At 36.2% G+C, this 11,478-nt stretch overlaps 3 protein-coding genes across 3 annotated transcripts; 2 read left to right on the forward strand and 1 right to left on the reverse strand.

The window, feature by feature from the left end:
- On the reverse strand, positions 1–749 carry LOC120188664 (ethylene-response factor C3-like). Its single transcript, XM_039192076.1, has one exon. It carries the CDS (start codon positions 687–689, stop codon positions 96–98), a length of 594 nt encoding a protein of 197 aa, XP_039048007.1. The 5' UTR covers positions 690–749; the 3' UTR covers positions 1–95.
- A 4,703-nt stretch (positions 750–5,452) lies between these two features.
- Positions 5,453–6,224, forward strand: LOC120188948. The gene is made up of 3 exons (XM_039192317.1): positions 5,453–5,659; positions 5,765–5,838; positions 5,930–6,224. Exons 1-3 carry the CDS (start codon positions 5,453–5,455, stop codon positions 6,222–6,224), a joined length of 576 nt encoding a protein of 191 aa, XP_039048248.1.
- A 71-nt stretch (positions 6,225–6,295) lies between these two features.
- Positions 6,296–11,005, forward strand: LOC120188950. Its single transcript, XM_039192318.1, has 4 exons — positions 6,296–6,300; positions 6,388–6,820; positions 7,238–7,915; positions 10,901–11,005. Exons 1-4 carry the CDS (start codon positions 6,296–6,298, stop codon positions 11,003–11,005), a joined length of 1,221 nt encoding a protein of 406 aa, XP_039048249.1.
- The last annotated feature ends 473 nt before the right edge of the window (positions 11,006–11,478 follow it).

The raw sequence follows: 11,478 nt of genomic DNA on the forward strand, positions 1-11,478 counted from the left end.
GAGAAAGTCCGCATGACATTACATCTACCTTGACAATTATATAACAATGGAGAAGAAAAAAGAGAATATATACATGAAAGCTGTTGTAAGCTAATTTAGTTTTTGAAGCAAGAGTTACTACTTTCAGAGGTGCTCAAAAGTTCCTCCAAGTATTCAGATCCTAAATCTTCTAACACCAGCACATTATTCTTGGCCTGCAACGGCTGCTGCTTCTTTTCATTTCTCTTGTCCATCAATTTCCTTTGTAAATAATTCCTCTGCTTTAGTTCTATGGCCGGTGAGGTACCTTCCTTGCAATAGTAATTCATGTTTCGAAGCGACTCCCGGACTCTTTCGATGGGGAAGTTGAGCACCGCCTTTGGACCCTGTGTCGATAAGGCAGCTTGATCATAAGCTAAAGCAGCTGCCTCTGCACTTTCGAATGTTCCGAGCCAAACCCGAATGCCATGCCTTGTCGAATCCCTTATCTCCGCCGCGTATTTCCCCCATGGTCGCTTCCTAACACCACGGTATGATGTTTCCTTCTTGGGGACTTGTTTTTCTTCTCCTTCATCAAATGATCCATTATGAGCTCTCGAGCCATCACCATGAGAAAGGAAAGCTTGGTCGAGAAAAAGCTCGTTACTTAATGAGAAACATTGAAGCAAACCTAGTGGAGAATTTAGTCCCTGAAGGGAGGAAGGATCCATACTTTCGAGGGACAAGCTCAACTGTTTTCTTCTCTCCGGCTTTATGAAGTATAAGTTGCTCTAGTTAGGAGATCACCTTTGTATTTGCATATTATAACAAATTCCAAAATTTTATTAGCAAGTGTCTTAATTTAATTATTTCTTAAAATCTTTTTTATATAATAATATTTATTAAATACTGAAAGTCGGGATAAAAGCACTTAATTTGCTGACAATTTGTTTCAAAACGAGAGACATGCAGGTGTCATATTATAATGACGATAAATTTATATGTTATGATGGTTTCATTTCTATATACAGCAAATTCTCATGAACAAGGTGATCACCTAATTTTTCTAAAATAAATTTTGTGCCACTCTCAGATTAGAGAATAAAATATTTTTTGTTTATTAATATTATTTTTATGTTAACGCGTAATTTTTATATATTATCAATAAAATCATTATATTAAGTAAAATTAATAGGAGAATTGAAGATAATGGAAGGAATATTAGGGAATTAATTGGCAAGGCTAAGAATGATGATCTGACAAATGCTGAAAGCAAGGGTAAGTCAGCAAAATGCGGGCAGCAAAGCCAGTAAAGGTAAGACCCAGATTACAAGCATTAATTTGAGAGTACTTCCAATCAAGTAAGAACTTAAGAATTTTATATTAAAGAATTTGAAATGTTATATTAGAAATTTAAAAGTATGAAATTATATAAATTTAGTATATATAAAATTAAGTAATTAATAAAAAATATTTAAACTATGTAAAAATTACAACCACATTCTCAAATATCTTTATCAATCCATGCCTACCTTGAATTTGATTAGTTTTGGAGAAAATCAATACGGAGCATGCAATGGGCTATTCCGAAACAAAGCTGGGAACAAAATCCTAGACCCGACAAGGAATTTGACCATTGTTGTGACAAATGACCCAGCTCCATTTTGGCCGTTTGACAAAGGAAGTTTGGACCACAGTCCGAATGGCAAGAGCTCCAGCAATAATGGACCACCAGACAAAGCTAATGAAAATTACGAAGCATCTCACACCAACTCACTTTCGAACAATCTCTTACTTGGGGGTTGTAGTTACCGTTTTTCACCCGGTTGAAAAAAAATTAGTACGACTTAAGGATTTTTATTTGAAAAGATTTTTGAAATGTGAGAAGTCTCCGCCAATCATTTTAAGGTGCGATCTGGACACCATAAAAACACGGTAGTTCTAATAAAATATGTTTTTATCAAAATACCAAGTTTAGGGTCTACGAAAACCAGAAAATGGGTTCGAGAGTCAATTACGCGCGAGGAAGGATTATCACTCCCACAACGCTCAAAAATCGATACGTAGTTGATTATCCTATATTTAAAATTGGAAATTCTGAGTTCGAACGTTATTTAATCGAGAATTCACTATAGATGCACAGTTGAAAAGGATGTTCGTTTATTTAAGCTAACAATGTTTGCCCCTAGCATGAATGCGGGAGATCAATTATTATGCCCAATAATCGAACCTTGCCTTCGAATTTTGGAAACATGGCAGGGTTTTCGAAAAGAATGTCAACCTACTTCAGGAGTCACCAATAGTCACCCCTGAGCATAATGCGGAGGATACGCCATTAACTCCTTGGTAAATCAACATTGTCTTACTACTTTAATTCCAAATGCAAGCAAACAATTTTTTATTATACTTAATTATGCTAGGTGAATTAATTAAGGCTTCCCCTAACCTAAAGTGTCAAATTATGAGATTTAAAGAATATAGGGGATTAAACCTGAAAAGTGTAGGCTCTAATATTAATCCTAATCATTTTTGGTAAATTATTGAATTGAATAGCCAAAATGGAACCTCAAGCATAAGTGAAGGCAAAATCAAAAATTCTCTTAGATTAAAGGACTAAGTTTAAATTAAACCTAAAATTGAGGATCTAAACTATCAATTTTAATCAATTATACAATTTGAATAATTAAATTATAACCTCGAGCAAAAGCGATGACCAAATTAAGAATTTTCCTAATTTAAGGACTAAATGTGAGATTAGGCCTAAGATGGAGGCTCTAATATTAATCCTAATTAATTTTAGTCAATGATTGAATTGAATAATTAATTTGGAACCTCGAGCATAATCAAGGGCCAAATAAAAAATTCTCCTAAATTAAAAGTTTAGAGAGCAAATTTAAAGGAGTCTAAATTTAAGGACTAAATTCTGTGTTCGTAAACAATGTGAGTGAAAGGATTTTCTCAAGAACTCTTAAGGAGGCATTTCAGTCTTATGGAGACGTGATCGATGTTTTTATAGCGTACCGAAACAGAAGAAGACTAGCAGCTGAATCAACCTTTGCGTTTGTTAGGTTCAGAAGGAAATATGAAGCAGATACAGCGGTCCGTAGAGCAGATGGTAGGATTTTGGATGGTTTTAAGATTAGAGTTTTTCATGATAATGAGAGAAAACCTAAGACCCCGAGGTCAGTGGCTGATAGAAATCTCAACAGAGCTTGGATGTTTTGTGGAGGAAGTTTTGTTTAGTGGGGAAAATAAAAAATATGTACAATGAAGATATCATTCAGACAGCTTTCAATGCAGAAGGGTTTAACATTAAAGTAAGCAATTGGCATGATTTACTGGTTGTCATTCAATTTAAAAGTGAATCCGATCGAAAGGTGTGTTGGTACAATAGAGAAGAATGGATTTCTCGTTGGTTTGATGTGCTCGGACTATTGGATGGTTATGAGAACAAAGTTAGAATTAAAGTTTGGATTCATTTGATGGATGTTCCATTAAGAGTGTTGAGTGATAAATTTTTCAGAGAGTTGGGAAGTATATGGGGTAAAGTGTTAATGATTGAAGAAAACACTAGCAAGCGGACAAGGTTTAATGTTGCTAAGATATTACTGGAAGTTCAATATGCTTTAGATATTCCCGAGAAAGTTTCCATTGTTTGCAATGGTAGCTTTTACTCCTTCAAAATTACAATAGAAGTTCAGGAAGAGCCTCGAGTTTTCATAGACGGGTCGATGCCTAATGGTGGTACATGGGGTTCAGATGCTATGGAGGAGGGTAACGAAACATTGTTAGAAGATGAACATGCCGATAGTATTGGTCCCGAGGATGATGTTTGTAATGTTGCCTCGCATGCTTCACTCTGTCGGAGGAACGTTAATTCTAATAGCATGGGAGCAGATAATGGGAGGTAGTGGAAGCTGAGGTGGATATGAGAGGTGCGGTGGCAGAAAATCTGCATGAAGTTCCAGTCTTGGAAAATAATGGGCTACAGATATTGTGTGCGGATAAAAGTGTTGGGCATTTGTCTCTTAATAGAGATGTTGGGCAAGAATGGCAGACCCAATCATTATCTAATTGCTCAAGGTTTTTGGATATCCCCATCGAAGAAGTGTCATCAATCAGATTAGGGGGTGAGGGTCTTCCAGAAAATCTTCATAGGGTTGTAAATGATCAATCCTCGAAGTCTTTCAATGCTATTTCTAATACAAGTGAATTTATTTTCTTTTCTAGACCTGAGGATGGGAGAAATGTGGTTGATAATAGTAGTCCTACCAAAAGTAATGTATCAAAAAGAAAAAAGAAGATTTCGAATAGACAAAAATCAAGTCATGTTGTTATAGGGAGTTCAGTGGTTCGTGATTGCTCTGCGAGGGATGCAACAGCTGATCAGGTGGGTTTCAATAAGGAAGCGATGGCTACTTTTTGTGTTGGAGAGGCTTTGGGTGTTGTCTTCTCAGTGTCGAAAGAGGAGGTGATCCAAAGATTGGAGTAGAACGATCAATCGGGTAAGCGTTGAATTGGGTCTGATTTCTGTTTTAGGTTTTCTTGTGTGTTAGTTTCAATTTGGATATGAGTCTCTCAGTTTTTAGTTGAAACATTAGAGGATTGAGACAAAATGTAAAATTAAGAGCCATTAGTCGGGTCTTAGAGTCAAATAAGCCTAGTCTAGCTTTCTTTTAGGAATCTAAAGTGGGTGAGATTACTGCAAATATAGACCGGATGTTGAGGGGTTTTTTTTAGGGATTTGATTTTTGCGCCTGCTGTTGGAGCCTTAGGAGGTCTTATTACTCTATGGGATTGTAATGTATTTAAGATTACCAGCAAGGTTATTCAAAGGAGAATTGTGGCTGTGAAAGGCAGATTGTTGTTCAACAATTTAGAGATTGGTTTTGTTAACGTATATAAGCCAAATACGCATAACGAGAGAGCTAATTTTTTTGACTAACTTAGTTATGTTATTACAAACCTCAATTGTCCAGTTATTGTAGGGGGATTTTAATGTTGTAAGGTTGGCTTCTGAAAGAATATGGGCCTCTGATCTCCCTATTGCGAGGCGTATTTTTGACGATTTTATTTCACGGTGGGACCTGATTGATGTTCCAGTCATTGGCATTTTATTTACATGGTTTAGGAGCGGAGTGAGTATGGCTGCTAGTAGATTGGATATGTTTCTGATTTCTTCAGATATTGCCTGCCTTTTTTCGGGGATGGTGCAGTTTACTCTTTCAAGAAGTGTTTCGGATCATAACCCGGTTGTATTAAAAGTTAGGAAGGAAAAAAAGTGTTTAGGCCTTTTAAATGGTTCAACCGTTGGGTCGAAGATCCAATTCTTGTTGATAGAATTAAGGAAGTGTGGAGGACTAATAGAGGTAAAGGCATTCTGCAGTCGTTGTCGCTTACTAAGGCCGTGACAAAAGAAAGGGAAAGATCAATCTGTGATAACAAAATAGATTATGTGGAAAATATTGGGAAACAAATCGATGATTTAGAAAAAATGTGTATTTCGAACCCCAACTCAATTTCTGATCAGACTGATCTAGTGGCTATGAAGGCTCGGTTGTGGGCACTTTTGAGAAAAGAAGAACACGAGTGGCTTCAAAAATCCAGACTTAAATGGTTCAAAGAAGGCGACATAAACATGAAGTTTTTCCACTTAACGGCTTCTTCTAGAGCGAAACGAAACCAGATTTCTAAACTGAAGGTTAATAATCGTGTTTTAAAAAATCAAGGTAAGATTCAGCAAGCCTTTGTCTCCTACTTTCGGGGTTTTTACAATGATGCAAAGACAATTACAGTTAAAAAATAGGAGATCCCGGTTAAGAGATTAAGTGTTGGTTCAAGAAGGCTACTTGAAAGACTATTTTCTGAAGAAGAGGTTTGGTTTGTTATTAATTCGTCTGATGGGTCACGAGCGCCCGGTCCGGATGGTTTCAATCTGGATTTCTTTAAAAAAATTTGGTTGGTTATCAAGGAATATGTCATGTCGTTTATGTCTTATTGAGGATTCATCTTTCAATAATTCCTTCATATCTCTTATCCCGAAGATAGATGAGGCGGTTTCTCCGGAGGATTATAGACCACTTTCGCTGGTGGGAAGTTTGAATAAAATAGTTTCTCGGGTTATGGCAAGGAGAATGGCTTCTTGTCTCAAAGAGGTGGTGGGGGAGAACCAGTTTGCGTTTATTGTAGGTAAACAGATTGTCGATTGCGTCCTGATAGCAAATGAAGTCATTGATGACCTTTCTAAGAAAAAAAAGAAGCTTTGATTTTTAATGTTGATTTTAGAAATGTGTATGACTCTGTTGACTGGCACTTTCTAAGTCTGATTCTTAAGAAGATGGGGTTTGGCAAAAGATAGAGAAAGTGGGTCCATTTCTGCATCTCGACATCATCTATTGCCGTTCTTGTTAATGGTTGTCCTTCGGACAGGTTTTCTATTAAGCGTGGACTAAGGCAGGATTGTCCCTTATCGCCATTACTTTTTAATGTTGTTGGGGAGGCTATTAGTGGTATGCTCAAGAAAGCGACTGTCATTAGGTTGTGCGGTAATGTAGGAGTAGGGTTCGGAAACACTGATATTTCTCACATCCAATTCGCAGACAATCTGTTGATTTTTTCGGTTGCAAACGATCAGAGTTTAAAGAATTTCAATCGTGTTCTAAAAATTTTTGAGCTAGCGGCGGGCTTGAAATTAAATATTTCAAAATCAAAGATTTTTGGTATCAATGTAGATAACAGCAGGATTAGAAATTGGGCGAATTCAATTAATTACGGTTGGGCTTTTCTTCCTTCGACATACTTGGGCCTTCCATTAGGACACAAAAAGAATTTGAAGTCTCTTTGGAAACAAGTTTTGGAGAAGGTACAGTCTCGCTTATAGAGCTGGAAAACTAAATTCTTATCCTTTGTGGATAGGCTTACGTTGATCAGATCTGTATTATCGAATTTACCTGTTTACTTCATGTCATTATTCTATATTCCTAAATCAGTTGCTGACTCTATAGATAAACTCATTGCCTCTTTTGTCTGGAAGGGTAATTATGAGAGAACAATCCACTGGTTAAAATGGAAAACTATTTGTGGGCCGAAATCTCATGGGGGATTGGGTATCTTCGATGTTCAAACAAGAAATCGAGCCTTGCTAAATAAGTGGTTTTGACGGTTTAGTACGGATAGCGAAAGTCTTTGGGAAAAAATCATAGTTGTTAAGTACAATTACAGTCTTGATTCGATTGTTCCAAGAGAGGTCAATGCGCGAAATTCCTCTTGGGTCTGGCAGAACATTGTTAACCCGATTGCTTCTCAGGATGGGAATATGAATGCTGATTTTTCTTGCATAATGGGTAATGGAGTTAAAATCAATTTTTGGAATGATAACTGGTCTGAAATGAATTCTCTTAAAACTTCCTTCCCTATAATATTTGGTTTGGCCTTAAAAATGTCCGGGAATATATTTGAGTTTGGGATTTGGGTGACTGATGTATGGGTATGGAAGATTGAGCTTAGGAGAGGCCTTTTCGAATGGGAAAAAGCTCTTTGGTTGAATTTCATGGAGGTATTAAACAAAGTCGTTAGTACGGTCCCTACTATAAATAAGTTGAATTGGGCAGGCTCTGTTGATGGTTGTTATTCTCCGAAATCATTTTTCCATAGGGCGTCATCAATAGGCAAATTGGAAGATCCGATATGGAGAGATGTCTGGTGCAAATTTGTGCCACCAAAAGCGTCAGGTTTTGTATGGAAAATAGTGCATCAAAGACTGTCAGTTATCTCTGAACTGGTAAAGCAAGGTGTTCCAGTTTCTGATCATTCCTTTTGTTCTTTCTGTCATTGTTTTCCAGAATCTATAAATCATATATTGGTTCAATGCGAGGCTGTATGGCATATTAGGCAACGTTGGTGCTCCTTGTGGCATATTTGCATGGTGTTTCCTTCGAATGTTAAAGACTTGTTGCAGGTATGGATTTCTCAAAAAATCAAAAAGAAATTTCGGGCTCTATGGAATATTGGGTTTTTTAGTATTATTTGGAAAGTATGGTTGTGTCGGAACAATAGTAGATTTCATGGCAAGTCTTTTTCGGCAGATCAACTATTTCATTATGTTATGGTTCATATAGGTGTTTGGGCTAATACTCTTTAGCCCTTGCTGATTCCGAGCATTCAAGATTTTGTTCATTGTCGCGATTCCCTATTGTTTGGAAATTGATGAGTATGAATAACTATTTTTGGTAATCGATGTGGGTCAGTAGCGCACATTGGAGTAACTCTTCACCTCTGATATTTGAATCTGCCTGGTCTTGAAAATGTTGGTTTGTTTGGTTTTTTGGGAGCTGCCCTTGATAATTGGGCTGCTAGCATTTAAAGTTTTTAGCCATTCTATTCTGAGTACTGCTCCAGTCTATCGATCCCCTCCCCTCTCTGGTTCACTAGAACTGTTTCACTAAGCATGATTATCCTCTTCTCTTTCGCTAGTCTGTGATTATCTCTGACTGTTGGTTTTGCTATGATACATGTGGAGGATTGTTCCTTGAACCATGCTGCATGGTTTCGATCTTTTTCCTTAATTATTTATGACGGCTGCTTGGTGTTCGATTATTATAGAATTGGTTTGGGGTTGCTTGTAGAGATAAGAGTATCTTTGTGTCGCTGGTCGAGGCCTAGTGTTTCCATGATTATAGTGGGTTTATGTTTTGGTTTTGAATTGAGCTGTCTGATGTCATTTGGAGAGGTGGTCAGTTATTTTTGGATGATTAGGTTTGGTGAATTTTGCTCTCTGATGTGTTTCGGATCTTTTCAATTGTTGTAGGGTTTTGCTTCAGTTCTGCAGATGCTTCTCTTGTTGTTCTAGTTTTTTATGGTTTGAACTGTATTGGAGTTAGCTTTATGGGTCGTGATTGGGGTATAAATGTTAGTTATTTAAGCTATTCTTGTATAAGATACTTTCTATTTCAAGGTACACTCTTTTTCCTCCATTTAGGGGTAGGGAGGTTTTAATGAGGTCCTTGAGATGGTGTACTTTGTTATTGTTTTTAATACAGAGTACCCTATTTCAAAAAAAAATTAAGGACTAAATCTAATAAGAAAAGTGATTTATCAAAGACTAAATTAAAAGGAATTTAAAAATGTAAAGTTGAAATTAAAGTTCATTAAATAAAGGACCAAAATAAAAGAAAACATAAATTAAAGCTTAAATTAAGAAATTACAAAAAATTCAAAAATTAGTGTTTAAAGGACTAAAATATAAATGTTGAAAAATAAAGGCATAAATTAAAACAATAGAAATTTAAAGGGCATCAATGTAAATAATAGAAAATAAACCAATCGAATAAAATTAGAAGTTAGGGGTTAATATTTAAAATGTTACCCATACCATAGATAACGCAAGTCATAGCTTAGGGTCGGTCGTTGCGAGGTCGTAAAATGATTCGAACATAAAAAGTTAGAAGTTAGAAATTTAGCAGATTAATAATTTAAAAAAATTAAATTTTACCCGGGCCATAAATAATGTGGATCGTACCCTAGAGCAGGTCACCAGAAGGTCGTATTAATGTTAGAATATTAATAAAAAAATAAAAGGGTTAAAATGCAATATGAACAAAAAATAGTATGCAATTCGAAATAATGTCATGAACGAGTTACCATAATAAAAATAATATAAACAAGGGCATCAGATTCGTTATAAAAACAAATACATATGAACAACCATAATGAAAACTAATAAAATTAACATCCAAAATTTGAAGTAAACAAGAAACAAAGGAATATTGACCAAAATAGAAAATACGACAAAGTTATGGGGGTTCAATGCAAGAGTCACCCAGTTTTAGATATAAACAATTTCTAGAAAAATAAAAAGGGCAATGGTGCATGAAGACCCAGCAAATCGGAATAAAATCGAATCGGCCCGATCCAGCAACAAATATGTGAATACACAGCTAAATATGGGGGACCTAAGAAAGATTTACCATTTTTTATAAGCCAAATATGCACTAATAAACAAAAATGCAAAAATTACAGGATTAGACCAATAATATTAAAATGAAATTAAAACAATCACTACATGTGACCAAAATACAAAAACACGCGTAAAGTAGAGGGGCCTGAAAGAAAATAAACCAATAAGTTAGTACTAAAACATTAAAAATGGTAAATATCATAATAAGGACAAAATTTTTAAAAATAAGTGAATTAAGTTGAAATTGAGACCAAAATGAACACGGGAGAAAACAGTGATGGTTGCACACATGATTAGACCACCGAGACCAAAACACATGGGATTGGGACAAAACGACATCGGCTGGATTGGGTTATAAAACCCTTTTTCCTTTTTTTTCTTCATTTTTCTTCTTCACTCTCTCTCTCCTCCCATAAAATGCTCTCCCTTCTCTCTAGCAACCGAGGACTAGCATCGACGTCACCCGTCGACCATCGTCGTCGGTGGTCGTTGGCCACCAAACTTTAATGGTTCGTTCATCTTGTTGTGGAAGTTGCATATCTGACCATCGTTTTGTGAGATCCGACCTCAAAGTCCATGAAACAAGCCGTAAACTTCTCGACTTCCAACACTTCGATTTCTATTTTCAGTCGTCGGATCGGGGTGGTTCTGAAGTATGACGTTCCTAAGGCCAAGACGAGCCTTCTCACTGCTCGGATTAACCATCGAAGTCCCCAATGCCGACGAATCTTTGGCCGAATGATAACATCTTCTCTCCTTGTTAGTTCGAAAATTAAAATCATTTGGTGTTGTATTGCTCTCTGTGGAAAAAATGAAAGGGTAAAGATTGATTGTATTGTTCTGTAAAAATAGGGAGAGTCCCTCCATTTATAAATGATTTTCGAGTGTTTAAATAAACCATTCTCGGGTTACAATCGTACGTTGAAAAATCTAAAAATTTTACAATTTTCTTTGCTTGTGTGCATGTGATTTTCTGTGGTTGAGCAGGGATCGGTTGATGGCACAGTGATGGTAGCATGGGAGTGGAGATGGCAGAGAGATGGTGGTAGTAACCAGTTCAACAGTCGGGGCATTGGATGCCCCAGATATTAAGGGATTTTGTCCCTCTTTTTCATTTTTTTTTTGCTTTCCTTTTTTGTAGTAATATATTGGAATAAAATTGGTGATTACAGGGGTGTCTATTTTCGATCGTTTGACCATTTTTTTTATTTTTCTCAGGGTTGGATTTGACGACGTCACGACTGATCAAGATGGTGCTTATTTGTAATCCATTTGATCTTCTTAGATATGAACTCTTAGATTAAATTTGGATACTCGATTATATGATCGTGGATAGTTTCTCACGAAGCTCGACTCTAATTTATGGTTCTTGGTCATCTTTCAATAACTTAACCCCCTCTGGTGGTTCGTTTGCCGATGCAATCAAATTTGCTTGTATCTATTTTTTATTTAATTCCTTTGGTTGTGTTTTTAACCTTTTCCATGTATGTCCTTATATGATCTAAAGTGACTAGTTTCAATGTTATCGGAAAATGTCAAATTATGTATTTAATTTACTATGATAG

Source organism: Hibiscus syriacus, unplaced genomic scaffold (assembly GCF_006381635.1).
Source record: "Hibiscus syriacus cultivar Baekdansim isolate YM2019G1 unplaced genomic scaffold, ASM638163v2 tig00116951_pilon, whole genome shotgun sequence".
NCBI lineage: Eukaryota > Viridiplantae > Streptophyta > Magnoliopsida > Malvales > Malvaceae > Hibiscus > Hibiscus syriacus.